General features: G+C 51.6%; 12 protein-coding genes across 12 annotated transcripts; 6 read left to right on the top strand and 6 right to left on the bottom strand.

The window, feature by feature from the left end:
• Positions 1-20: 20 nt before the first annotated feature.
• C7974DRAFT_397504 (uncharacterized protein) lies at positions 21-689 on the bottom strand. Its single transcript, XM_046142199.1, has one exon. It carries the CDS (start codon positions 637-639, stop codon positions 283-285), a length of 357 nt encoding a protein of 118 aa, XP_045995389.1. The 5' UTR covers positions 640-689; the 3' UTR covers positions 21-282.
• A 129-nt stretch (positions 690-818) lies between these two features.
• C7974DRAFT_464426 (uncharacterized protein) lies at positions 819-1,768 on the bottom strand. Its single transcript, XM_046146265.1, has 2 exons — positions 1,333-1,768; positions 819-1,281 (listed from the first exon to the last, which is right to left on the bottom strand). Exons 1-2 carry the CDS (start codon positions 1,599-1,601, stop codon positions 843-845), a joined length of 708 nt encoding a protein of 235 aa, XP_045995388.1. The 5' UTR covers positions 1,602-1,768; the 3' UTR covers positions 819-842.
• A 541-nt stretch (positions 1,769-2,309) lies between these two features.
• C7974DRAFT_397503 (Malate/L-lactate dehydrogenase) lies at positions 2,310-3,639 on the bottom strand. Its single transcript, XM_046142198.1, has one exon. The coding sequence runs from the start codon at positions 3,460-3,462 to the stop codon at positions 2,383-2,385; it is 1,080 nt and encodes a 359-aa protein (XP_045995387.1). The 5' UTR covers positions 3,463-3,639; the 3' UTR covers positions 2,310-2,382.
• Positions 3,640-3,664: 25 nt separating this feature from the next.
• Positions 3,665-6,218, top strand: C7974DRAFT_214490 (fungal-specific transcription factor domain-containing protein). The gene is made up of 3 exons (XM_046137047.1): positions 3,665-3,772; positions 3,824-4,930; positions 4,978-6,218. The coding sequence occupies exons 1-3, from the start codon at positions 3,698-3,700 to the stop codon at positions 5,884-5,886; spliced, it is 2,091 nt and encodes a 696-aa protein (XP_045995386.1). The 5' UTR covers positions 3,665-3,697; the 3' UTR covers positions 5,887-6,218.
• On the top strand, positions 6,219-8,374 carry C7974DRAFT_214491 (sugar transporter). The gene is made up of 3 exons (XM_046137048.1): positions 6,219-6,659; positions 6,719-7,790; positions 7,847-8,374. The coding sequence occupies exons 1-3, from the start codon at positions 6,551-6,553 to the stop codon at positions 8,226-8,228; spliced, it is 1,563 nt and encodes a 520-aa protein (XP_045995385.1). The 5' UTR covers positions 6,219-6,550; the 3' UTR covers positions 8,229-8,374.
• C7974DRAFT_456878 (fungal trichothecene efflux pump) lies at positions 8,158-10,759 on the bottom strand. Its single transcript, XM_046146032.1, has 5 exons — positions 10,328-10,759; positions 9,749-10,279; positions 9,319-9,702; positions 9,008-9,260; positions 8,158-8,960 (listed from the first exon to the last, which is right to left on the bottom strand). Exons 1-5 carry the CDS (start codon positions 10,469-10,471, stop codon positions 8,521-8,523), a joined length of 1,752 nt encoding a protein of 583 aa, XP_045995384.1. The 5' UTR covers positions 10,472-10,759; the 3' UTR covers positions 8,158-8,520.
• A 2,008-nt stretch (positions 10,760-12,767) lies between these two features.
• C7974DRAFT_377632 (uncharacterized protein) lies at positions 12,768-13,929 on the top strand (the record flags this gene model as incomplete). The annotated part of the gene is made up of 3 exons (XM_046140364.1): positions 12,768-13,057; positions 13,156-13,633; positions 13,705-13,929. The coding sequence occupies 3 exons, from the start codon at positions 12,768-12,770 to the stop codon at positions 13,927-13,929; spliced, it is 993 nt and encodes a 330-aa protein (XP_045995383.1).
• A 1,126-nt stretch (positions 13,930-15,055) lies between these two features.
• C7974DRAFT_397496 (uncharacterized protein) lies at positions 15,056-15,719 on the bottom strand. The gene is made up of 2 exons (XM_046142197.1): positions 15,334-15,719; positions 15,056-15,272 (listed from the first exon to the last, which is right to left on the bottom strand). Exons 1-2 carry the CDS (start codon positions 15,466-15,468, stop codon positions 15,204-15,206), a joined length of 204 nt encoding a protein of 67 aa, XP_045995382.1. The 5' UTR covers positions 15,469-15,719; the 3' UTR covers positions 15,056-15,203.
• A 985-nt stretch (positions 15,720-16,704) lies between these two features.
• On the top strand, positions 16,705-17,529 carry C7974DRAFT_214455 (uncharacterized protein). The gene is made up of 3 exons (XM_046137046.1): positions 16,705-16,804; positions 16,855-17,367; positions 17,439-17,529. Exon 2 carries the CDS (start codon positions 16,904-16,906, stop codon positions 17,291-17,293), a length of 390 nt encoding a protein of 129 aa, XP_045995381.1. The 5' UTR covers positions 16,705-16,804; positions 16,855-16,903; the 3' UTR covers positions 17,294-17,367; positions 17,439-17,529.
• Positions 17,530-18,172: 643 nt separating this feature from the next.
• On the top strand, positions 18,173-19,060 carry C7974DRAFT_414676 (uncharacterized protein; the record flags this gene model as incomplete). The annotated part of the gene is made up of 2 exons (XM_046143822.1): positions 18,173-18,233; positions 18,282-19,060. 2 exons carry the CDS (start codon positions 18,173-18,175, stop codon positions 19,058-19,060), a joined length of 840 nt encoding a protein of 279 aa, XP_045995380.1.
• Positions 19,061-19,258: 198 nt separating this feature from the next.
• C7974DRAFT_214441 (Alpha/Beta hydrolase protein) lies at positions 19,259-20,765 on the bottom strand. The gene is made up of 2 exons (XM_046137044.1): positions 20,157-20,765; positions 19,259-20,108 (listed from the first exon to the last, which is right to left on the bottom strand). Exons 1-2 carry the CDS (start codon positions 20,641-20,643, stop codon positions 19,690-19,692), a joined length of 906 nt encoding a protein of 301 aa, XP_045995379.1. The 5' UTR covers positions 20,644-20,765; the 3' UTR covers positions 19,259-19,689.
• Positions 20,766-23,089: 2,324 nt separating this feature from the next.
• On the top strand, positions 23,090-24,700 carry C7974DRAFT_414674 (transmembrane amino acid transporter protein-domain-containing protein; the record flags this gene model as incomplete). The annotated part of the gene is made up of 1 exon (XM_046143821.1): positions 23,090-24,700. One exon carries the CDS (start codon positions 23,090-23,092, stop codon positions 24,698-24,700), a length of 1,611 nt encoding a protein of 536 aa, XP_045995378.1.
• Between the last annotated feature and the right edge of the window lie 514 nt (positions 24,701-25,214).

Here is a 25,214-nt window from a genome sequence, read left to right as displayed (position 1 = left end):
GTAGGGAGTGTTTCTTTTTGCTCTTTTTATTGCTATCTAGCATCCGTCTACTGCAAGCTGACACCCAGGTCTTTGGACTTGCTTCCGGTGCGGCGCGTGATGGATGTAATAATAGTACACACTTGTACAAGAGGCTCAGCTAGTATGGACATTGAAGCTTGCACAAATTACCGGACCCAAAGAAGGAGCGGTTTGGACGCACTTTGCTGAGACCAGCGAGCCAACAGGACAAGCTGCAACAAAGCCACCTTCGCTGCAGGCTCATACCGCAACCGGGACATATCAAAGCTTTGATTTCAGCAGGACTTTCAGAGGTGTAGAAGCCTGATAAAGGGTTGGTGAGATGATGTTCTCCACATATGTCCTCCTCCCCGCTTCGGTTTCCATCTCACGTTGTGCTGCGATCTTCTCCGCACCCAGGAAACGGCCATCGGGACCTCGAGGTCGGCGCATACAAGGCCAAGGACGACCAATCAAGTATGTTTTAGGCGGCTGAGTTACGAGCAAAAACTCCTGTAGCTTTTGGCGAGCCACTCTTCTCTTGATTAAGCGCTCTCGCTGCTTGGTGTTGAATGACGTATGTAGTGGGGAAGCACCCGCACGCAGATGTGCAGCTACCCTTTCAAAGTTCGACACCATCGATTTCAAGGACAAGTAAACTGATCTTAGTTTGGAGGACACAATGGAGACAGGAAGCAAGAGGAGCAGTGAAGAAGGCAAGTATGATTGGTCAGATGATGTGGGGCAGTTGCATCTGGCGCTAAAGGCGGACAAGATCCAAATTGCGCCTTCCTCCGATCCACCGCACCTTCCGAGCTCTCCTAACACCGTCGCGCAGCTCCTTAACAGCCAATCTTCTTGTCACTGACTACAATGTCATCATACCAGAAGGTGTTTGTATCACCACCGTAGCTCTCCCAACCGAAGTACACCCCAGTGACTTTCGGCTTGATGCTGCTCCTCTGCCACTGCGCAGCATTTGGGTTGCTAACGCCGGGCTTGGACGTCAGACCCGCGACAGCAGTGCCATTGAACCAGGTCTCAATAGTACCATCAGTACCAAGGTGGTACTCGAGGCAGCGCCAGCTGTTGACTGGAATCGAGACGGACGTTGCAATTCCCTGCGGCGAGAGGTCTGGGAGAGTAGCATCATCTGATTCGCGATTGTACATCATGATCTTCGACTGTCCACCAATGCGTAGGTGCTTGTTCGTGCCCTGAGCTGGGTCAGGGTGGGTGATGAAAGTGACATGGGAGTCGGTGAACGCCTTTGCGGCTTTGCTTTGCTGGCGTCAGTCCTGATCATGTTCGGCTGCGCAATCAAGGGCTTACAAGTAGGTCCTCACGTATACGTCGCCAGTGGGTACCTTGTTGGTGCCGACAAAGATGTGCCCGCAGTAGCCACCGGCGCCATCAACACGGATCGAGTTCTTTCCGGTGCGAGCGGTCGTGGTGTCGAGTGTGATCTTGCCACCCTGGTTGCAGTCCGGCGCATATGTTGTCCAAGTGGTCTGGTTCCAGCCTTGCTCGAACCCCTCTGATATTTGTGAAACGGCGAATGGAGCAAACGCAAGTGCGACAAGAGTGATTTGGCCCAACATATTGTGTAGAAGAAGCGTGAAAGATAGGTTCAGGACTCAAGAGGAAGGGACAAGCTTTTCAAGACCCAAAGCGAAGCTTCTCAGTTGCTTGATACTCGCAATTCATCTCGGCTGCCTTATTGCGGTGACGCCTTCCAGATTGGTTTTGATTACGCTGTGTTCTCGAGGGCCACTTTATCTGCAACGTGCAATTTGGAACTTCGGACAGCGAACCCCAGGATCATCACTACCGGTAACCAAGGAATGATCAACCGCGCCTAAAATGCTTAGCCGTTTGCACTATTGAATTGAGGCGGAAACTTAACAACAACCTTGGGCATGGGCAGCACAGAAAAGTCTCAGGTTGCAAAGACGAGTCTGAAGACAGGCTTACAGCCTGATTGCTGCGCTGAGCTATTACTGTAAAAAAAAGCAACGACGGTACAGCCACGATTGCAACTACAGTGTCGAGTTACACTGTGAACTATCATTTACATAGACTCAGCCAGCTCGAAACATCTTCGCCGTAGCAAGTTGTATGTATGGCGGTATATAGCAAAAAATAAGCGGCAACGTTCCACCGTGCCATATGGCAGTCAAGAAGCTGCATCAGTGTTCAGAGCCTACTGCAGCGAGTGCCCTTTGATCGCGTTCACATGGTTGTATACTATGAAGGCATATGCGTTCTTAAATTATTTCCAACAATTTAGCCAGGTCTTACCAAGACATCTGTACGAAATCAGGCGTTCAAACATCAAACACAAGAGAGATCCTGAAAAGTTTTATGTACATTTATTTGCTATCAAACAAGCTTGATTTGAAGGTGATCAACACCCACCTTGTCAGCCTCCGCATTGAGCGCATCAATCTCCGCCTGCACTAAGGGTATACCGGTTTTTTCCCGCTCTTTTTGTTGAAGTTGTTCGAGCTCACCTGGAAAGTATATTCGATCAACGCCATCTGCCTTCTCTGCACCTACGACTCTCTCATAAAGGTACTGCATTCTCTCTCTAAAGTCGTCAAGACTCATGAATAGATCCGGTTTAATGGCGACGAGAAAGTGGCCAACATCTGAAGGCTTGGACGGGTCGTATGGGCCGGTCACATGTCCTGCGAAAGCCGACCCTGAGAGAACTCCAGAAAAGACATCCATCATAACAGCCAGCCCTGAACCTTTGGGTCCACCCATGGGTAGCATAACGCCACCATCAAGGGCGGCTGCGGGGTCTGTCGTTGGCTTTCCATCTTTATCCAAAGCCCAATCCGCGGGAATTTGTTCACCTCTTCTTTTGGCCTTGTAAATCTTTCCACGCGCTGCGATCGAAGGTGCCATGTCGAGGATGAATGGGTTCTCTTTTCCCGGGGCGCCGCACGCCAACGGAGAAACTCCAAGAAGCATGCTTTTCCCACCCCAGGCTGGTAATGCGGGACTTGAGTTTGTGAAGACCAAGCTCATCATGTCTGCATCCAGAGCTTTTTGCACAACCCACGCGCTCATACCGAAGTGATTTGAATTCTTGATGCTGGCCATGCCAATGCCAAAGATCTTTGCGGACTCGATCGCTGCAGCCATACCAACATCAGCAGCCACAAAGCCGAAGCCGTTGCGTGCATCTACTTGCGCCACAGCAGGTGTAATCTGCTTGAGCTCTGGGGTTGCGGATCCGTCCAATACGCCTTGTCGTATTCTTTCCATGTAAGAGGGAATCCGGTTCATTCCATGAGTATCGACTCCACGAAGATCTGCTGCAATGAGACATTGAGCGACAATGGAGGCGTTGGTTGGCGGGACTCCGTTCCCACAGAGTACTCTCTCAACGAACGCTTGGGCAGACCCAGCGTCGACGTAGTGCTTTGCATCGGCGTCTGATTGCTCTGTCATGATGTCGGTAAGGTAGATCTATGTGAGGTGGAAGGAGACCGAATTAAAATGCAGGTCAATTAATGATAACGCGATTTTAAACAAGTTGAGGGCATGCTCAACTCGACGGGCTGCAGAGCGGGATAGTCCGCGTTGTTGGTGTGGATCGCGGCTCCGCCGCCGCCGCCGCTCTCCGCCGTCCGCTTCTCCGCTGCCCGCTTCTGTGCCCGGCACTTTCTCTTCAACAAAAAGAAATATGACCGACAATGGTAGTCGACGAAACCCGCGTTTGCGCCTCGCATGCGCACGATGCCAACGGCGAAAGATACGCGTGCGCAGTGACTTTGTGCGTTTGGGGATTCCCGCTAATTTGCCACTCCAGTGTGATGGGGAGCATCCCACATGCAGCAACTGCAGGAAAGCCTCAGCAGAATGCTTTGATGGTGGCAGTATACGTTTGCGCAACGGGCCTCAGGAGCGCAATGCAGAGAGAACCGAGATGAAGAGGCTGAGAAAACGTGTCAGGGCATTGGAATCGATCGTTCGGGAACGTCTCCCCGATGTCAATTTGACAACGGTCGGTTATCCTGAACTCCACGAAGTCGCTGACGAAGATGAACGTGCGACCGCTGAAGGTACCTCATCACCAAACTGGCATATCAGCCGAGATGCCTCTGTTGTGAACATTGCCGAGCTGCAATCCGCTGCGGTCCCAGATCAACGTGCCCATGAGATTGGGCTGATATCCGTGGGATGCAACGCGGATCAGAAGTACATAGGCCCTTCGAGTGGCTACTTCCTAGCTCGTCTGCTACTAGCAAAATCTCGCAGAGATGGGGAGCCGGATTGTAATGTGCGCAGGCCTACTGCTACACCTCAGACGAGCATCAACGACCTTGTAAGCGCTATTCAAGGACCTCTACCTCTGCCTCCCCAGGAGCTTGCAATGCAGCTATGTCAAGTGTATTTCGAGACTGTGCAGCCTCAATTTCCAATATTGCACGAGGGATCTTTCCGTGCAGCCCTCACTCGACTCTACAGCACAGATGGAATCAATCGTGGCTCACATGAAGAACCCGCCACGGTCCACTTCCAAGTATTCATGGTTCTTGCTATCTCGGCATCTATATGGGCCTGGAGATCAAAGCGACATATTCCCGCCGAGTCTTACTGTTTGTCTGCCCTACAATATCTCGATCGCATCGATGTAGGGATCTCACTCTCAGGACTACAGTGCATGGTGCTTCTACTAATATTTACGATGCATTGTCCGCACATGAAGCTTAACGTATGGTATATGAACTATCAGTGCATTGCGTCGGTCCTAGATCTTGGCTTACAGAGAGAAGTCACGACATCACTAGGTATTTCGCTTATTGAACAGGAACTGCGAACCCGTATATTTTGGTCAGTCTTCACAATCGATAGAACCATCGCAACTATGATGGGCCGTCCTATCGGCTTACGCGATGAGGCTTGCGAATTGAGGGTAAGTCTCGGCTCCCATTATCGATGCACGTTCACTGATCCATTAAGCTTCCGCAATTTCTGAACGACGGTGGCACTATTGATGACCCAGTCACACCTCGCTCTCAGATTTGCGACTTAGCATGCTCTGTACATCTTTTCAAGCTGGCGAGACTCAATTCGGAGATCAAGTACGTGGCTAACAGCATTGTACGGGATGTGCCTTCGTACGCATACCCCCCAATTCAAGATGTAATTGCATGGCAAAATGACATGCTGCAGCGGCTGGATGACTGGGCCGAGAATATCCCGGACTCTCAGAACGAGTTTTTGAAAGCTACCTCCAAACTTCGATATCACTCTGTCAGAATGGTCCTGCTCAGACCAAGTCCCGCAATCCCAAGCCCGGGTACAGGGGTCTTATGTCACTGCCACGCGTCGGCACGAGATTCAATCCGACTTTATCACCACCTGTACAATCGAGATCTCTTGTCGCATGATTGGATCACGTTGCATGGGGTTGTTCTCAGTCTTGTCACAATTCTCTACTGCACAAGGGCAGTACCTGGAATTGCGCGAACAATGGACGATGAAGACCTCATGAGCGACATAAGTGTTGGACTCAGCATCCTCAGCGCAACTGGCGAGCACTGGACTGGCGCCAAACGCGCACGGGAGATCCTCGCCGAATTGGGCCAATCGACAATACGCTGGCACAAGCGCAATTCTAAACAAGGTCCTCGAATAGACGCGGTTGGAGATGAGCAAGTGGCCACCCAGTCACTGCCCTTCGATGCAAATGCGACCACTCCAGCACCAGGATTCGACCTTAACCTGCCTGGTATTCAATCGGGCATTCAAATGGACGCCAGCCTGTTTCCTGAACTGCAGCAGGATCCGTTTGGAGATATTATCAACCTAGAAGACATTATGCGGAATCTGTTCGATGATTTCATCCCTCGCTTGGACAGTATCTAGGAGACCCGGATATGAATAGCCATGCAGTAAAGCGCCATCGGATAATGCAACACCAAGTACAGGATAGAAGTCTTGATCCGGCCGAACAATTGCCGAAACATCGTGAATTTCCTGCATTGCCTCGGAGAGTGGGGCACCCCCAGACGGGACTGGGTTCCCCTCAAAATGCCCATGGGGTCGAAGGATTGCGCCTTGGCAGGGAACCAAGACTTGCAAACGCGACATGTGGATTTGACGATACCTAGACCTTTCACATGACTCGAATTGATCGTGTCAATGGTTTTGAAAGCCTACTCTGCGTTCGATGTAGCGAACCTGTGCACAGTGAAAAGATCACTTCGTGAACTAGAGACACAGCAAACGAGAATCATCTTGAAGGAGACCTGGCAAGCAACCCTGGGCCCTGGGCCCAGTCGAAGCCTGTATGTCCTTCCGGAAAAACCTCGGCACTGCACGACTAGATCCCGTAGAAGATGTTGGATATTCTTCGGGACGAGCCCCTTAGCCTCCAGTGGCGTGTTAGGCCGATGGTCGCGCCGTCCAGATCAAGCGCCGGCTATCCCATCTTGATTCGTGACCATCTCCAACCTGAAATCACATAAAGATACCAGGTCCCTACAGAGAAGAAAGAAAACATCAGAAAGCACAGCAGAATATTGCAGCCATGGCAGGCCCTACGGATTTGTCCGAACTTCCCTCCGACGACGTGCGTTGGTACAAACGGCCATACCTTCTGAAGCTGAACTTCGTGATACTCTCACTCATGCTGTTCTGTAGGTCTGACTGTTAGCTGGATCTATAGACATAGCTTGCTGACTATCGCGAAACACAGCATCAACCGGCGGTTACGATGGGTCCGTGATGGGTAGTCTGCTGGCCTTGAAAACCTGGTATGGTTTCATGGGTGAACCGGCAGGCGCGTACTTGGGCTGGATCAATGCTTGCTACATCCTGGCCAGCGGGATCGCCTTCCCCATCGGTGCCTGGATGTCAGAGAAATACGGTCGCAAATCGCCTGTCTGGCTCGGTTACATGCTCCTCATACCTGGTGTCATCATGCAGGCTACCGCACAGTCGGAGAGGGTCTACACATACGCTCGAATGCTTCTTGGGACAGGCGGCGCTTTCTTCATGGTCGCCACACCTGTTCTGATCAACGAGATCGCCCTTCCGAAGCACCGATCAATCGCTAGTGCACTGTTCATGTGCGGCTACTACGTCGGCGGCACAATGAGCAGCTGGGTTGTCTACGGAACTCGGGTCATAGATGACAACTGGTCATGGCGAATCCCAACCTTGCTCCAGCTTGTCTGCCCTGCGCTCGCTTTCGTCGGCTTCTACATGGCGCCAGAAAGTCCCCGTTGGTTGATCAGCGTAGGTCGACTAAGCGATGCCCGCCGCATGCTAGCAACATGGCACGCTGGTGGTGATGAAAATGCCGCGCTGGTAGAGTATCAGATGATCGAAATCGAGACAGCCATCGCCGTGGAAAAAGAGAGCAGTGCCAATGTGTCGTACACCGACATGTTCAAGACCCCTGGAAATCGCCATCGCTTGTTTATCACAGTGACGCTGGGTATCTTCTCGCAGTGGGCGGGAAACGGTGTGGTATCATACTATCTACCACTAATGCTGAATACAGTTGGCATTACAGCAGTTTCACATCAAACGCTTATATCGGCCTGCCTGAACGTCTGGAATCTCCTCTTTGCACTCGCAGCATCTCTGAACGTGGATCGCCTGGGCCGTCGATTCTTGTTCCTTCTATCTGCCACTACCATGCTGGTCAGCTTTATTATTATCACTGGCTTGAGTGGCTCCTTCGCGAGCAGCCTCTCACCCAGCGTCGGAGTTTCCGTCATTCCGTTCATCTTCATCTTCTTTGCTGGCTATGATGTCGCGCTGTAAGTCCCGGTTTGAGTCAGTTGACAAATTCTTGCATCGTACTGACATACTTCAGAACACCATTTCTCTCCGCCTATCCCTGCGAAATCTGGCAATTTTCGCTGCGATCGCGCGGCCTCACAGTTGGTTGGGTCTCTGCCTTCTGTGCCCTATTCTTCAACATCTTTGTCAATGCCATCGCCCTTGATGCTATAGGGTGGAAGTACTACTTCTTTTTCATAGCTGTCTTGGTCGTTATGCTTATCACTGTGTACCTTACATACCCAGAGACTCGCGGCCACACGCTTGAGCAAATGGCGGTCATTTTCGATAAAGATGCCGCAGCGATGCCGCCGCCCTCGCAGGTTCTGGAGAAAGCAGAGATATTGAGGAGTGAGTCAGTTGCAGAGAGCAAGCCTCAGAAGAGCAATGCTACGATCAAGACAGAGACGGTGTAACCTTACTCATACGCCTCAGTAGCCTAGAAGTATGACTAGATGAGAACCAGCGGTGTATCAACTTAGACTAACTCAATTTTATCGATCTTTGAACCTACACATCGTTCCCGATATTTGCAGTAGCACCTTTGAGATATGGTAAATTGAGTGGAAGTTGCTCTTACGATTGCCGAACAGATGGGTCGCACTGGAATTGATCAGTGCAGTGTGACACCGCTATCCATGAGCGGGAATAACGGATTGTCGGATTACTGATCTGGATATTAACAACCCCCGTAAATATCTTCTCACTCTAGACTTTCTCAGCATGCTGAATAGTGACAGCCTGGTTCTTCACTAGATGCACGGTTCCGTGCAGCTTCCGCGCCACTTCATCGGTCAGGTACTTCTCTACATTCGGACTGAACAGCGCTGAAAAGATCAAAAGAACCCCAAAAGGTAATGTACAAAGATACACAGTTTGATATGACCGAGCGTAGGCCTCTTTGACTGCCGTCTCTACGGCGACCAGGACGCTGGGGGACATACCAGGTACTGACGACAGGTCGCCACTTATTATGCCTTGGGACAGCGCAGGCAGCGAAGAGCTCGGAAGACCAGCGAGTAGAGCTGCGGGTGTCACCTTCTGCGGAATGTGCTTGGCAACCTCGGTGGTTAGAATGGATGAGTACATGCTGGTTGCAATGGCAGAGACTGCAGTGCGTATTGCTCCAAGCACGCCGGTGACAAGACCTAATAAGTCAGTATGACGCGATGAAGTGCTCTGGGTATAACCCTACCCATATCTGCAGGATCCCACAGATAGGCTGTGGATGACAGCGTCAGGTTCTCGACGTAACCTGCCCCAATTGTGCCAATGAGAAGGAACGCAGTTGTTCGCGCTTCGGTCGACGCATTAGATGCGGCCACTGCAGCGGTGAAAGCTGTCGCTATAACACCCGCTACGGTCATCTGTATCTTCATACGAGGTAGGAACCGAACGCCGGCCCCACCAAGAATCTGACCAAGGAGTAACCCACCACCCACAGCACACTACAATAGTCAGAGGATGATCGTATGTATAGACTTCCAGACAGGATGTAACTCGTACCGAAAGCCACCCAACCTTCATAATATCATTCGTGAACAATGAGCCTACCATCGACGGCCAGACGATGGTGTTGGCGTAATACACAACACCGCCTAAGCTGGCGCAAACAACATTAGCGTCGTAGTGAACGCTCCTGAAGAGGCGCATGGGAATGAGCGGATACTGGTGGCCATGGTATGCTTCATAAAAGCAGAATCCGACCAGGGTGCTAAAGCCTGCAAACAAGGCTCCAAGGACGTGTCCGCTCTTCCAAGGATAAGTACCCCCGCCCCAGTTCATGCCAATCAGAAACACGGTCATCCCAGAAGTAAACAACACGATTCCTACCCAATCTAGCGTTCGCAATTGCTGCATCTTAGACTTTCCTCCCACGTGGAGCATCGGCTGTTTGGTCAAAATTGATCTGTTGATCATGGGATGCACGACTTACGTAGGTTGGTGGGTGATAGAAGACGACAAACAGAAGAACTGCTATTGCGTTCACAATAATACCTAGAATATACGACCAGCGCCACTGGAGGTCTGTATTTGTATACAAGGCCCGAGCGACTGGAGGTCCAAACACGGCAAAGGGAAGGCTAGTGATCAATATGAGAGCGTTCACGGGTCCACGAAGAGCGTTCGGGACCAATTCGCCGAGGGTTATGTGAAACGATAACTGGCCAGCAGCAGCGAGCCCATTGATACAATTCGTGGCGATGAGCATGTTGATACTCTGGGCACTTGCGCCAATGATGTTGCCAATGAGACCGAGGATGGATGAGCCGATGAAAAACCAACGCCTTCCGAATATATCAGACAGTCGACCGACCAGAGTAAAACCAACGGCGAGGCCAAGTGTCCAGGAAATAGCCACCCAAGTGATATTCGGCGATGGTCCGATTGCGGCATTGATCAGCGCCAGTGTGTTTGCTGGGAGTACCCATCCTAAGTACCCGGAGATCTGGGCTAGACAGGTTGCCTGCTCAGTTCAGACAAGAATGCCCGGGCATGAAGAGTTATATCTTACGACGACAGTACCCACGAAGCCGGGACTCGTGAAGTAACTCTTACCTAGATCCCTGGCGCGGCCACCCAGAGCTTCCTCGGCAACACGATCATGGTGCAGTTCGACGTTGTGAGTAGGTTCGCGAGTGGTATGTTTGCGAAACATGACGAACAAAGGAGGACATCAAATCCAAGAAGAAAACCGAGATTGTTCCATACCATTGTGGGCTGCAGGCTGGTTTATGTCCTTTGGCAGGTCGAGCATCCCTTGTAGCCTCGCCCATGTTTGACGAGTTTACCTGCAGAGCGAGAAAACGGGAACGCTGCAGCGGGCGGCACTTGTCGCGAGAAAACGGTAGCTCGAACGCAGATCACGACTGCGCAGAAGCACATCCAGGCCTTGTGTCGCACGACATGTTACCGCCCGTACGGCGAGCGATGTCACAGTGTGTCGTCAGGCTTCTCGTGCCACCTCCAATGCAGGAGGTCAATCAATGGTGCAGCATGCAGTCAGCCTTGCAGGTGCAATCGTCGTAACGTTTTACCTAAACAGTCCATGAGAATAAGCGGAGATGTTCAAGAGATTCCGAGCTGGTGAAATGTTTCTTTGTTAAGCCTCAGCGCGCCAGCTTTTGGCACGCAGCTATGCACTGCGACAGAAGCCATCGCACAGCTTCACATGATAAGGTCAATAATCGTGGCCGGTACATGCTGATGATGTGACTCGGACAGCGCAATCACGAAACGTCCTGCCCGTAAAGATGATGGGGTGTCCAATCCAAAAAAGCGACTTGTCGCGCAAGGTACAAGGCTGCGAGCCTGCAGGAGTTTTGTGATTCCCGAGCTTGCCGCTGTCATAATTCCCGGTTCCAGGCGTAGCAGTGTGTGCATGCAAAGATCGTGATTTCTTATAAGTCCCTCGCAGAGTGTGGGCGTGTGAGTCCTGGACAACCTTTACTGTTGAAGCGCATCGAGGTACTTTTCCTAGTCAGCACCGGCGCGCCTTCCACAAGCGCATAGACTTTGCAACACTCGCAATCTCAGCCAGAGCATTGTCTTCAGACGGCGTGCGCCGAGCGCATTGCAAGATTCATTAATTGATGAATAATATGTCAGTGGGTCGTGGCATCGTGTTTGCGTGGTCAAGATTGCAAAAGAAAACCGCCTGGGCAGATCCTTTCCGAGATTCCGAGGTTCCGAATCGACACAGATCCACGCGCTTGCCAATCGTCCACCACACTTCGTACCTACACACGCAGTACATGCCAGCGTGCAGCACCACAGCCTCAATGTGGGCGACTTTGCACTCGACGGTCGCCACCTGATCGCTGTGAATCGCGATACTCGGCGCATTAGCTCTACGCAGTTGAGGTGGCTGCGTTGTGTGTGTGCACCCCTCGCAACTTGGGCATGGTACGACAAAACTCGACAACTAGCCAGACCGGAGCTGAAAAGATCAATACAAGGAAGAATATTTCCATGATAGATCACGGATCAAAATGTGTTCTGTACCTCGGTCATGACCCACAAGAAGTATCTGGTGTTGACAGGTTGAGGGGTGTCTTTGACTACACCTTCAACATCTAGTCCGACTTCTCCCCTACTCCCACGCCAACTGGTCCGCAGATTCTCAGAAATCTTAGCTTCGAAAATGGAAGTGGAAATGCGGCTGCTCCGTGGGCTCAGAATACAGCTCGAAATTTACCCAACACTGCAGGCAGAGTGAACAGCGACTCTAACACCGGCGACTACAATTACCAGGCATCGCCGAAGAACAATGGCCTTTTCGTCTTCTGGATAGAACAAACTATCAGTATAATCCCGGGCCGAGCATATGATGTATCGCTATGGGTCAAGATCTCTCCTGAGATGGAGTCTCGTTACGCAGTCAACTAAGTTAACGGCTCTAGGCCTGGAGCAGGCACCCTTTGCCCCAGTTCCGTGTACCAGCAAGGCTCGGTGAGGTATCCTAGCACCCATTTCACGCAAGCTTCCAACACCTTTACGTTGGCTGTTCGTTGCGAAGCGGCTAAGGCTGGCGGGGAGGTCTTCATCGACGATGCCACCATGACACAGGTGCTATAATGATTATGTTCGCTTTATACTAAGAGTGCATCGCAGTCATAAGATACAAGGTATATGGTATGGCTCTCCAAGGTACCTACCTGTCATTTATGCCTTTCCTAGACAATCTTGCAACGTTTGTTTCCCTCCAAAGGTTAATACTAAACATCTACAACAATGCCGCTTCTTAACGCTAGTCAAAAAATTCGAGATCGAACAGGCCTCTTCATACACAGTGTGTGATGATGTTCTTACATTTCTGTCCGTTCATCACCAAAAGAAATACTTTCCTGAGACATGTCTAAAAACAGCAAAGCGCTGAACTGTCAGCTGAGGCTCCATTGTATTTAAGCCCTGGATGTGTTTCATTCAGCTTGACTCTCATCACAGCAGTACAAATGTGGCTTCGTTTAGTACCGGTCTTTCCCGCTTTGGTATCCGTCGTCTCCGCAGGTTTCGACAGCTTCGAATTCTCCAGCAATGCGACGAACCGGATCTGTCGAAACATGAAGTTCAAGTGCCGCCCACCGGCGATATGTGCGCACGAGAAGGTCGCAGACAAATACTACTGCTGTCATCCCGGTGGGAAATGTACGGGCAGTAAAGAAGTTTGCACTCATGGCATAGCTCTTGCAGGTCAACAGCTGTGCGACAAGAATGACACAGCTTTTTGCTGTATGAAAACAAGGTAAGTAAGTGTCTCGCATGTGTGTGAGCATATAGGGGTTAGAGAAGCATTCAGCGACAGCCTGCCTACTACGAAGAAACTATGCTAACATATTGAAGCGAGCAATGCACAGAGATAGGCGAGCAAATAAATGTATGCTGGTCAAACACCTTGAACCCTGTCGAACATATATCAGAGGAGGTAATGAACAATGCTTTTTCGTCACTCAGTTCTGCCGACCCATCAGCGACAGCATACGCGGTGAAGCTTATCGACCTTTTGCAATTGTCGACTTCCACGATGGTTAGCTCGTCGACAGCCACATCGGCCAGCTCCTCGGAAAATCCAAGCATAGTCTCGAGTGCATCGTCATCTCCCACGTCCAATACGAAGTTGCAGGAGAACAACTGGCTTTCGGGAGGTGCAATAGGCGGTATTATAGGTGGAGTGGTAGGTGGACTCGCTCTGCTTGGTGTTGTGGGGTTCCTTCTTTGGCGACCACGTCGAGCAGCGAAATCCCAAATGCCTGTAGTCGAGGTGCCAGCACAAGAGAAGTATACGTATCGTGCTGTAGAGGTACCTGCAGATGTGGAGGGGGTGCGTCTTGAGATGGAGGCTAACAGACCGGTTGAGCTGGATGGCAGTGTCCTAACGACTACACAATCTAGGGCAAGGGCATAATACACTATTCCAAAGAGTTTGTGGCCGTGTCAAAGTCTGCTTCTATATTTCTGAGCTTCTCAACTGTTATCCTTGTTCGCACTCTTGACGATTTTGCAGAAGGCCAACATCTTGTGCTCGACCACTCTTCATTCAGCAAGAAACCATGTTTCGTGCTACGCCACCATACGCCTGTGGTGGTACACATTTTCTTTGTGGTACATGAGCAGTAGGGGTAGCCGCAGATCTTGTATGAGGTTGATCATCAGCTTCGATACCAGCATGTGCAGCCCTAGGCGCACAAAAAGATCCAACTTGTCCGTCAACACCGCGATAGCGCGAGCGTCTTATTTTGGGCTTGCAACACAAGCGTCTACAGCGTAGAATTGGAACGAAAGTGCAAGGCTTGCTCCAACCATGGATGCTTCACGCCACCAACTACAGGCACGACGCTTTGCCCCTGTAACACTGCTTCTTGTTCATAAAACCTGGCGCACTTGTTGCGCGTCTTCATCAGCTCTCTAAGTCTGAAGTTGTTCGTTGGCGACCGTAAGCGCCACGCAGTTAGTCAAATGCAAATGTGGCCGGCGCCAAATTCGTAATATGTACATAGGCGCATGGTGGGTAGAGAAAGACTTCGTTGACTGGTACGTTGATATGCAAACAGCCTGGATCAGGTGAACATATGACATAGCCACCGATGCTTGTACCTAGGTAGTGTAGTATTTGGTTTACACAATAGTGCAAGCCAAAGTGCTTACGGTGTCGCGAATCTGATCGCCAATGCTTTGTATCCGTAATGCTTACCTATCTAGGTACCTCCGGGCGAGATGTTGACGCGGTCAGAGTGGAAAAAGTGAGGAAGAAGTAGTCATTGGCACTACCGGAGACTGATCAAAAAAGTGACAATGGCCGTAAGAGAGTTGCAGTTTGTTGGACTTGTAGTCGTTCAGCTGAAATACCAAGACAGTTCATCAGCGGTCTGGGTGCACGAGGTATCCGGTAGAGTTCCTATAGCCAGTTTACCTAGGTACACAATATACCATGCTGAATGGCGCACAGTGCACTGTACATAATAATATAGGCTGTCGCGCCTGCGATTCGACTGCGATTGCACCAGTTCTCGATTCACAAGCATTGCCGCGAACACGACAAGCGCGCACTGATTGATCTCTTATCTACAAACTCCCAAGTTCACCTCAGTATAAGTATAATAGTTTTCATGCTGCAAAGCGAGAGCATGGATGAGAAATGCACGTGTGAGTTCTTTGTTTAAGGTACTTCTGTAGGAACAAAGATGTGCAAGAGGATCAACGCCCCCAAGGTTAGACCTCATCAATGGGAAGTTGACACAGGGGATCAAGAAAATTAAGTTTATTATTAGCCTATGGGCCTCTTGCAGACGTAATTCCCATTATGATGGGTCCATGTTGATTTAGTGTGCTGTAGCGCAAAAGTGGGGAAGCATTGCGCATGCGGTAATAGCTGTGAATGTCCGCGTTGTGCTCTAGTTAGAGTACTTCGGGTTGACTTTCTTTCCGGTAACCTTCTCGTACACTCCACGTAGTCCGTCGGTCTGTCAAACAAATTAGACGGAACTATAGTATGCGCATGGCGCACAAAGGGAGATGACGTACAATCTTCTCGCTCATACCGCGGTTGTTCGCGATTTTCTGTCCCTGCGCACCTCCAAATTTCTTTGCGCCGGCGGCGAAAGCTTTATCGACGTAGTCTTGCTGACCTGCACCCTGCGCGTTGTTGTTGTTGTTCATTTTGAGATCTGGTAGGTCGTGCAAAGTTCCAGAAGGGAAAGACGAGTGAGGATGATGGAGTGATGTGGGGTTGCTACCGGCAGGGCGGGGTTAAGACACGACGTGATAAGGGACGGGCACGAGCTCTTTGTGTTTTGATGATCAAGCCTCTAGATCGCCGTAGCTGTGGTTCGATCGACGCTTGCTTTTTCGTGATGATTGAGCTTGGCTACGTTTGGACTCGGACGTGGCTGTGCGATTGCCTTGTGACGCGGTGTATGGCGCAGCTGGGAAATGCTTGGCTGATACACTGACGCCTCCCAGCCCTTCAGGCATGGTCACAAATACGTTGAGAAATTGCACCAGCCACCTCTGCAGTGTCGCCCTCGCGAAATCTACAGCACAACTACCGCACAATGCCTGCAGGGCGAGTGGAATCCTTTGACTAAACTGCACCCCATGACAGGCTGGAATACTCCAGCCTGCGATCATGCGGATTCTAGAGCCAATCGGTCTTGCACTGAAGCCGACATGGTACGATGCCTCCTCCCAAGACTCGTCAACGCTGTAGGTTCCCTGTGGATGTAAGCCTTTGTGGTTCGTCCATCTACGACTTGGAAGGCTATGAAAAGGTATCCAAGGGCTCATTAGCCCATACAGAGGCAGGCATTGAGACTGTACAAAAGAGAACCGCATGAGATTGCATACCTGTGTCGAGGCGTTGTGCATGTCTCAACTGCGGATGACACATTAATGCTCTTGCTACGTTGGTAGGTGGCACGACGGCAAACCGTACTCTCGGATTCATGTGCAACATCATGCCACAACAGCGAGATGCTCATGGCACGCAAATCCACCCCAAGTCTCCATTGACGTCCACCGTCTTCAATGACAGCCGTTTGTTGTCGTCTTTGCCATCACTTCATGAGATCACAGAGCAATCTCGAATACCACGATGACCACGGTGGCCATGATACGCACGAATGAGAAACAAGACGTTGCGTCCGACGTTGTATCTGACAAAGATGCTTGCGAGCTGGCCAGTCTGGGGAAGAAGCTCTGCAGATACCGCTGACATTGCCAGCGAAACTTTTCTTCTCTTGCCATACTTGGACTGTCGTGTTCTTTGATGGTCACATGGGAAGGCTTGTTCGGCGTCTTTGTATTCGGTCTACAAGATGGCGGACCCGTAGGATTGATATATGGCTTCCTCTTCGTATGGACTGGCTGTGCTTGTGTCGTTGCAACGATGGGCGAGTTTGTCAGCACGTGGCCGATAGCAGGGGGTCAATACCACTGGGTTCATATGCTTGCTCCCAAAGACCGGAAAAAAAACTCTGGGCTATATAACAGGCTGGTGAGTATGCTGTATAAGTTAGTAGAATCGCGGCTAACACCTATCGACAGGTAGAGCGTCATCGCGCGACAAGCAATCACGGCATCCGGATGATACCTCATGGCTCCTACAATCCAAGCCATCGTCGTAAATCCACGGTCCTCTTATGACACGCGACAATGGCACGGGACCCTCATGGCTGTCGCTGTCATTCTCGTCGGTCTATGCTTCAAAAGTTTTCTTGTTGAAGGGTTGCCCAACGTCGAGACTGAGATTCTATTCTTTTATGACCTTGTTCATCATTATACTGGTCATCATAATGGTCATGTCGCTGGCAAAAAGTACAACATCTGGTCACTCTTTCTCAATCAGGGAGCATACGAGAGCAAAGGATTGAGTTTCTTCGTTACCCTCATCGCACCTGTTTTCGATTTCACCGGCGTGGATGGTGCTGTGCACATGAGTGAGGAAGTCTGGAGCTCAAGTGTTTGCCATGCGCTGTACTACTAGAGCATTAGAAGAGCACCTGAAAGCCATAATCTAGGGGATCTGGGATGCAAAGACCCCTGAGAACAAGCTACCCAGTGAGTTCCCTGGCTGTATCTCCGATTCGCATCATTCGAGAGCTCTACTGACCTCGCATTTCGGTGCACAGGGCGATCACCTGTACAGACATGGCAAAGTCAGACGTTCAAAAGCGAGCCTTTGCTCACGCTTCGGTGGCCGGAGACCGCGACAGTAATCTCATCTGACTGCAACAAACTAACCGTGCCTGCCCGGATTCTGGGATCATGTCAGATCATACAGGGTTGTTCAACCATTAAAGCCCAATCGAGGAATTCACGCGCAGTTACTCCGTTTTACCTCCCAAGACCTTGGTTTGACCCAAGCAGACTACCCTGCACCAACGAATGGTGATATCGTCTGTATTCTGGAAGGATGCCCTGCGCCCTTTGTATTTCTCCGCCCAATCGAGGGGACTCGCACGTACCAGACTTCAGGAAAACACTCTGAACCCCAAGAGCTCATTGAGATGCGCATTCTACGGGAGCTTGTTGTGTTCGAACGCGAGGGAAATGCGTGGACTTACAAGGAGGGAAAGACAACGAGGGCTAGAGATTGGAGGAACAACAACTAGGGATTCCGGAATATTGAGCATGTCGGAACAGCACCGGAAGTCTTGTTGAGTATCGTTTGAAGGATCGTTCCATGGTCCCAGACCCTTCTTTAGGCTACGAAGTGCGCACTTTGCTTTCACTTGCGGAACCACAAACTGCAGCCTGCCGACGCGTGACTTATGAGCGCCTTCCACCTCGTCCCCGTTCCACTCTACTTCGTCCTACTCGTCAACTGCAGCGACCTCTTTGAGTTTACCGCGTCGTCCACACCATGAAGCTACGAAACAGGCCGATCGAGGGCAACACGTTCAGGTTCCTGGATCTGCCAGCTGGTGCGCCCTCCGTCTCTCTTGTCAATGCGGACTAACGGTGAGGTACAGAACTGCGCAACGCCATCTATGAGATCATCAGCAGCAGCGACACAACTAGTCTGACACGCCGCACCAGCTATGGTACCCGCGCAGTGACTCGACGCGACGACGCGCAGGATGAGGTCAGCTGCTTCCAACTGATCCACGTCAACCAGCAGGTGCGGCAGGAGTTCCTACCTGTGTACTACGGCAAGTTGAATCCGAGTATACGCTTCTACGACATATGTGATTTCGCAAACACATTCCTCATCCCGTACCATGCACCCTTCAGCGCCGCTACTGTTGTGGTAAACACCGTGGGTATCAGCGAGATCGATGCGCGTGAGGTCGATGTCCGGCCGCTCCTCGAGTTCCTTCGACGCTCACCGGCAGTGACCTTCCAGACCACTCCACCGCCAAAGTCTGCAGCCGTGGTCCCAAATCGCACGAGGTTGACCGAACAAGCTGTCCCGGCTGCAGTGTCCAAGCTCCTGATGGACCTCGTCACACCGCCGGATCGCCTGGCACAGAAGAAGTGGGCGCTGTACATGCAAAAGTACGTGACCGCACTGTTCATCACGCCATCGCGCAGGCCACATGTCCGAGTTGTGGTGAAACATGCGGCCACCGAGTTCTGGATGGGTCACAAGAAAAACATGCGGGAGAGGGCTATGGGGGCTTGGGTTGAGAAGACTGGATTTCCGACAGGCCTCAAGCGCCATGCTCCTAGGAAAGGCTCAGCCGGAATCGGTGGCGTAATGACGATATGGTACGAGGCGCACTGGACAGTTGTCGTCGAAGGAAGCTGAAGCGTGTGCTACTGAAAGTGGTTTGGCTATCTAGCACTGCGCTTTTGCACCGTGGACCGGGGCTGTTAAAGTCGCGCTGATTGAATCGCGCCGTTAACCCACATGAAGCTGTTTTGGCATTGGGCTGTATCAATGAGAACTGGATATGTTTACATTCATGCGTCGAATCTGTCGTCGCTAAAAGTCTATGCGCTGTAAAGAAATTATAAAAGGGTATATTGCATGTTCAGAAGTGCAACAACATGGGCAGCATCTGTTATTAACCGATCACAACCTCACTTGTCTACTAGTGTCATGCAAGTGATGACGGGGTAGGGAATCTTTCTACCCAAACACCGAGCGCCACAGCTCGGCTACCGGCAGTTTTGCCAAGCACTTTACAAGCCTATGTACGCGTCGTGGCGCGGCTCGTTTCGCATGGCGGGCGTAGCCGTGTGGCTCAGGGGTTCTCAGAGGTATTGACGGGTCGATACGAGGACAAGCGAGAAGACGAGGTTCTCCACATCATGATTCGGCGGATGAGGAAACTGGTAGGCATGAGTTGTGGTTCGTTACATCCATTAACGTTGCAGACGGTAGTCGTCTCCAGTGATCATGATTGATCTGCTGGCTCCGGAATCAGAAAGCACTCACAATAACGCGACCAGCACGGCAAAGCCGACGACGAAGTTGCCAATTGGGTGCTTGATTCCCGCCTTGAGCCTGTCGCCAGCACTCGGCTGGTCCCCGTCGCTCTGATTCTCGTCGTTGCTTGTGTTCTTTGTGGCAGCCTTCTTCGCCAGATCAGCGACCCAAGCCGAAGCATCGTCGCTGTACTTGTCGAAGTAGTCGAGGTGGAAGGCCATCTCGGTGTCTTTCGTGTGCGGCGCGCAGATGGGGTCGCGCGGCTGGCAGTACTCGCGCAGGATACCAGCTTCAGCGTAGGGCTTTAGGCCTGCGTTCTGCTCGTCGGTTCGAGGCGCGCCGCCGTCGCTGATCTCGCCGCCACCAACAGTCCAGGTCTGGTTTGCGGAGCGGCGTGTGGGGCCGTACATCAGGGCTGCTGCGACTGTGTTGTGTCAGTACTCGGGCTATGTGTGGAGGCCAGTCAGCCTACCTTTGGACCCAGGCGTAGTCGAGATGTCCATGGCCGGATTGCTTTCCTGCATGCAGCCCCAGAGCTCGCCACCGCCGCCACCCAATATGTCAAGGCCAACGCTGCCACCCTGGCTGAAGCCCATCAGAATCAAGTGGCTGTCTGGGCAGCGCTCTGTGTAGTTGCGCATCTGCGCGGCGCCGTTCAGAGCACCCTCGTGTGCGCTCTGGCACCACCGCTCGCCACCGTTCATGGCCGCGTATTCGATGTCCTCGTATCCACAGGCGTGGGGCGTGCTCTCGTTGTTGAACTGGTCGCAGACCTTGGCCACCGTCGAGATGACATGGCCTGGGTACGGCGAGGTTGAGCCACGCAGAAGGAAATGGTGAAACTGCTGGCAGTCGTTCGTCTTCAGCGTTTCGTACTCTGGACAGTCCTCAAGCTTGGTACAGACGGCAAGCACGGCAGTGGCGTAAAGTCCTGCAAGAGCGAACGTCCGGGGAATCATCGCGTCGATTGCGGCCGTAAAGGGTGAAGGGAAGGAGCGAGTAGTCGGTGGAGGCAGCCGTGGAGTAGCCAAAAGGAGGGAGAGATGCAAACGAAAGACAGTCAAACAAACGCTCGCGGAATGCTCAAAGACGCTGCAATACGACAAGCAGGCCTGAGTATGAATGTGTGCGTGAAGGAGATAAGGACTATATCAGCGTAGTACCAGTCTAAGTACTTCAGATTTGTATAAGGACGGCCTGCTATCAAGTCAAGGCAGCATCTCGACGCCGAGTTTCACGTCGCAGGGGTTGCAGACGCGTTCCCCATCGCCAAGCATATCTGCTGCATGCATGTTCCTCCTGAACAGACACGCTCTGGTGATGATTGACGTGGTGCCAAGCCATGATCTCGGGTAACCGGCGTCTAGCGTCAGCGGCGTCCACCCGCCACGGCCGCCTTAACTCATCACTGCCACATCTCGCAGCATTTCGCCGATGCTACCAAGTGCTCAAGCTCCTCGTCCCTGCGAACGCGGCCACTGTTGTCAGTACGGTCCTTTTGATGCTGTAGATGCGGTTATGAGCGGACCTGCTAGAGATTCTCAAGTGAAGTACTGTCTCGAAAGCCGCGCGTCGCTACATCTCTATGCCACTCATATCTAGCAGAATGACTCAAGTTACTGTCAATCTCCCACTTCACGGCTGGCGAAACTCAAATATTGCCACCCGCATGCCGCAAATGCGACATACCACGCTGCCTCGGAGGGTCACCACACGCGACAACAGTGCACACACACATGCCTGACACTACCCACTGCAACAAATTCGGCACCGTGCTTCTCATGCAACACTCTGCATATGCGTTCAAGCATGTCCAGATCAACAATATGAATGTTCGGGAGCTGATGCTCGGCCGGTGTATCGGTAGCGTCTTGCAATCAGCAATATCACGATCGGCAAAGTCTACGATGCGTCTCAACACGCAACAGGTGTCGGTTATGTACGTGATCAGGCCGGTAGTACAGAGATGTATCGCCGCGTCTACAGTCCTGCCTCGCATCATTACTACTGTGTTTGTATTTACTCTTAGGGTACACCAGCACAGTGGAATGGAAACCACTCGGCCAATGCAGAGGAGATGATCCCTGCTCCTCCCATTAGCGACACCCAAATATCCACCAACGAAAGAGCCAAAATTCAGCATCTAACCAACTAGTACAAGTATCACCTGTGTGGACGGGCACCACAGGTCCCGTAGGCAAGCCAAGTACGTCTGTATTGAGTACCTTTATTTTTCACATACGGTCTCGCCCTGCGCAGGAGCATGAGAATGGCGCTGGGTCTGCCACCTTATGGATCGCTGACTCGACGTGAGGACTTGGTCTACCGTAACTATATGCCATATCTGATCTGGTTTTCGTCGCAGAGCCCGGCGGATAAATATTACCGAAGAGCCGTATCGTTCGTCAGCGATCCTTACGTCAAGTCACTCGGCTTCTCTCTCCTTCCGAAAAGACCTCCCAACCTGTATCGAGGGTCACTGGCCGGAAAGGCCGACTATCACATGGCCTGTGCCCATCTTGTTACCAAACAGATCCACCTCATTGCACGTCCCTCTTACAGTCCTGAGGCGTGCTCCGATGCAAACCGCACGCTTCATTTTCGCTCTCCGCCCTCTATGAAAGAGATTAATTCTGGAGATGAGGGCAATTGAAGGGCTGGAGACTGACAATTGATCACATGAGAAGCCATATGTTGACGATGCGTCTGAACTCCAAGACTCCCCTACAGCGTCAACGTGCCGAGTGCCGCTGGATGTGAGAACAACCAATCCCTTTAGCCGGATATAGCTTGGCGTACGCACGACAAGGTGCGGCTCTTGCTAGCGCGGCCACTCCCGAACACGATCTACGTCATACTTGACTTCCTCTTCAAGTCCATGAGGAGTCGACAAGATGGCGGAGGTGGAGGTGGAGCGTTGATGTGTCCGAAACGGATGTACCCGGTTCAGCATCCTTCATTTACACGAAGAGTAGACCAAGGGGAACCAATGGCTCAACTTTACTCAGATTGAGATGCTCCACATGCCTGGAATAGGAAACCTTGCCATCGCCTCACTCACCAGGGACTTAGTCTTTGGACCCTTTGCACGTTGCGCCTAGTGCCTCGAGACCGGTCTGGCGGATACGCTCTCAAGGACGTCCGCCTGCGCTACAGCGACTAAGTTTTGACCAGCGCAACCCTACGTAATGTCAGACTGCCTCCATACTCCACCTCCACACTATGGTGCGGTTCCGCAGTAATCTCTTTTAATCGCTCGTGTGCCCTTCTTAAACTCACCAGTCGACTTCTCGGCGTTGAGCAGTCTCCCTTGCAGATCTCGATACTTCTCGTCCACTAACAATCACCACCACCACCAGTCTCGTGTTCACCAAAGTGTAGGCGTGAGCCGTCGAGACGTTCAACATGGAGAGACATGTTGATACCGCTGCTTCCCTGAGCGACAAACCCCAGCAACAAACCACAAGCGACAAACTCAGCAACAAACCCATCTCCGACGACCGTCCAACGCTTCCCTTTGCAGCAGATGCAACCCATAATCCAGAAGAAACACTTCGCGATCACGACTTCGCCAACAATGAAAAGTACGACTCATCATCCGATAGCGAGGCGCAGCTTGGCGATGTGTCCAACGTTCAGGACGCCCGCCCAACAGCGAAGTCGTCAGCAAAGAAACTCACAACAACACAAGCTGTCATTATTTTCGTCACAAACGAAGTAGGCATCGGGATGCTTTCCTTACCATCGGCACTCAACGTCCTCGGTTTCTTCCCGGGCATCCTCTGCATCATCGTCCTCGGTGCACTCTCTCTCTACACCGCCTACAATCTCATTCAGTACTGGCGGAAATACCCATATATGCTCAACATTGTCGACTACGGTCGCGTTCTTGGCGGTCCTTGGGTCGAGGTCATCTTTGCCGTTGGATTCCTCATCAATATGGCGTTGATCTCTGCGTCTGCTCTCGTTACTCTTACTATCGGTCTAAACACTGTATCAGAGCACGCAACTTGCACGGTCGCGTTCACCGTCGTTGCCGCCGTCGCAATGTGGGCACTATGTGTCCCACGCTCGATGCGCTTCGTCTCGTGGGCATCATGGCCCTGCACAGCCAGCATCGTCATCACCGTCCTTCTTGTCATGATCACACTCGGTGTTCAAGGACCCCGCGACGTGAATGCGCCCCTTAATCTGAAGGCTGTCGGTAGCCCGAATTTTATTGAGGCGACATCAGCATTCCTCAATATTGCCTTCGCTTTTGCCGGAAACCAAGCGTTCCCCACCGTCCTCGCCGAAATGGAAAACCCCTCCCGCGATTTTCCCCGTGCCGTTACCATCGAAAAATGCGTCACAACCTGCATTTACATCATTGTTGCGACAACTGTCTACGCGCTATCCGGTGAGCAGGTCGCGTCCCCCGCCATTGGCTCCTTGCAGCCCACAATGGCCAAGGTTGCATATGCAGTCTCGTTCATCGGTCTCCTCGGTACGGGCCTTATCTTCGGTATGACAAGCGCGCGCTACCTCCATGTCGTCTTCTTGCGCCACGCCAGCTCCTGGCTACATCGCAAGGACTCACCCAAGCGCCGCCCCAGTATTGCATCGGACCCCAGCCGCGGTCGTCGCTCGTCAATGTCCGTACCAGCAGTCTCTAAAAAGTTGGATTGGGCCATTTGGATCTTCAGCGTCAGTGCCTTCTGGATCACAGTCTGGATCCTTGCCAACGCTATTCCCGTTTTCAACTCGCTGCTCAATATTTCATCGTCGCTGCTGCTCTCGTGGTTCACATGGGGCGTAACAGTGCTGTTCTGGTTCCACCTCAACTGGAATGGCAAGTGGCGCAGCAGCGGGAAAAAGCTGGCAGTAGCAGGACTGAATGTGCTGATCCTGGCGATGGTGTTTTTCTTGATGATTCCGGGCATGTACGCGAGTATTAAAACACTGCTGGGCATCTTTGCGGATCCTAACCAGACAGTCAATGGGCCTTTTACATGTGCCGATAATAGCGCGTTATAGATTGCATAATGGGCTAATGCTGATTCTTTCGTTATTTCACATTCTCAGACCACTTGGAAACCTTGGTGACGCTTTCTTATTATGATCATTCCTCTCTTGTGATGACGTACGTTGGAATTGAATGATTGAATTGTTTCTTGCTTAACGGAGTTATCCAGCAAAGAAGCATATCGTGATTCACGAACAGGCTGGGTTGTGATGAAAGTGTCGTGACGGTTGTTCTTGATGTTGACTCCCTGTGCTTAGTAGTGACTCCGTGTGCTTGTGTTTGACGTGCCATTGTCCAGATAACACTTTGCGATCCTCAGTCTTGACCTATGCTGGGTTTCTATCACGTTGTCAGCATCTCTTCCATTGAGATTTCGCAGCAAGATCTAGCTGTGAGGCTGACATATGCCATAAGACACAATTTACAGTAGGAAACTCTCACAACGCAAAGCATGAACAAAATTGCGATGTATCGTCATTTATAGAGGCGTGGTCCATGCCTAATTGGGCAGGTACTACCGTTAGC

The sequence above is a fragment of the Boeremia exigua genome, assembly GCF_020726555.1.
Source record: "Boeremia exigua strain MPI-SDFR-AT-0100 chromosome Unknown C7974scaffold_8, whole genome shotgun sequence".
Taxonomy (NCBI): domain Eukaryota; kingdom Fungi; phylum Ascomycota; class Dothideomycetes; order Pleosporales; family Didymellaceae; genus Boeremia; species Boeremia exigua.
Note: the sequence above shows the minus strand (reverse complement) of the source record. Positions and strands in the feature narration are given on the sequence as shown.

What these genes read in the sequence shown, in the direction of transcription:
- C7974DRAFT_397504 (XM_046142199.1), bottom strand. Translation starts at nt 639, where the DNA reads ATGGTGTCGAACTTTGAAAGGGTAGCTGCACATCTGCGTGCGGGTGCT.
- C7974DRAFT_464426 (XM_046146265.1), bottom strand. Translation starts at nt 1,601, where the DNA reads ATGTTGGGCCAAATCACTCTTGTCGCACTTGCGTTTGCTCCATTCGCC. An exon ending in GTATACGTGAGGACCTACTT is followed by an intron (nt 1,282 to 1,332) that starts GTAAGCCCTTGA and finishes ACGCCAGCAAAG; the next exon opens with CAAAGCCGCAAAGGCGTTCA.
- C7974DRAFT_397503 (XM_046142198.1), bottom strand. Translation starts at nt 3,462, where the DNA reads ATGACAGAGCAATCAGACGCCGATGCAAAGCACTACGTCGACGCTGGG.
- C7974DRAFT_214490 (XM_046137047.1), top strand. Translation starts at nt 3,698, where the DNA reads ATGACCGACAATGGTAGTCGACGAAACCCGCGTTTGCGCCTCGCATGC. An exon ending in GCCAACGGCGAAAGATACGC is followed by an intron (nt 3,773 to 3,823) that starts GTGCGCAGTGAC and finishes TTGCCACTCCAG; the next exon opens with TGTGATGGGGAGCATCCCAC. An exon ending in ATGAGGCTTGCGAATTGAGG is followed by an intron (nt 4,931 to 4,977) that starts GTAAGTCTCGGC and finishes TGATCCATTAAG; the next exon opens with CTTCCGCAATTTCTGAACGA.
- C7974DRAFT_214491 (XM_046137048.1), top strand. Translation starts at nt 6,551, where the DNA reads ATGGCAGGCCCTACGGATTTGTCCGAACTTCCCTCCGACGACGTGCGT. An exon ending in ACTCTCACTCATGCTGTTCT is followed by an intron (nt 6,660 to 6,718) that starts GTAGGTCTGACT and finishes CGCGAAACACAG; the next exon opens with CATCAACCGGCGGTTACGAT. An exon ending in GCTGGCTATGATGTCGCGCT is followed by an intron (nt 7,791 to 7,846) that starts GTAAGTCCCGGT and finishes GACATACTTCAG; the next exon opens with AACACCATTTCTCTCCGCCT.
- C7974DRAFT_456878 (XM_046146032.1), bottom strand. Translation starts at nt 10,471, where the DNA reads ATGTTTCGCAAACATACCACTCGCGAACCTACTCACAACGTCGAACTG. An exon ending in GCTTCGTGGGTACTGTCGTC is followed by an intron (nt 10,280 to 10,327) that starts GTAAGATATAAC and finishes TGAACTGAGCAG; the next exon opens with GCAACCTGTCTAGCCCAGAT. An exon ending in TCTATCACCCACCAACCTAC is followed by an intron (nt 9,703 to 9,748) that starts GTAAGTCGTGCA and finishes TTGACCAAACAG; the next exon opens with CCGATGCTCCACGTGGGAGG.
- C7974DRAFT_397496 (XM_046142197.1), bottom strand. Translation starts at nt 15,468, where the DNA reads ATGAACAACAACAACAACGCGCAGGGTGCAGGTCAGCAAGACTACGTC. An exon ending in GCGGTATGAGCGAGAAGATT is followed by an intron (nt 15,273 to 15,333) that starts GTACGTCATCTC and finishes TTTGTTTGACAG; the next exon opens with ACCGACGGACTACGTGGAGT.
- C7974DRAFT_214455 (XM_046137046.1), top strand. Translation starts at nt 16,904, where the DNA reads ATGGCTCCTACAATCCAAGCCATCGTCGTAAATCCACGGTCCTCTTAT.
- C7974DRAFT_214441 (XM_046137044.1), bottom strand. Translation starts at nt 20,643, where the DNA reads ATGATTCCCCGGACGTTCGCTCTTGCAGGACTTTACGCCACTGCCGTG. An exon ending in GACTACGCCTGGGTCCAAAG is followed by an intron (nt 20,109 to 20,156) that starts GTAGGCTGACTG and finishes GACACAACACAG; the next exon opens with TCGCAGCAGCCCTGATGTAC.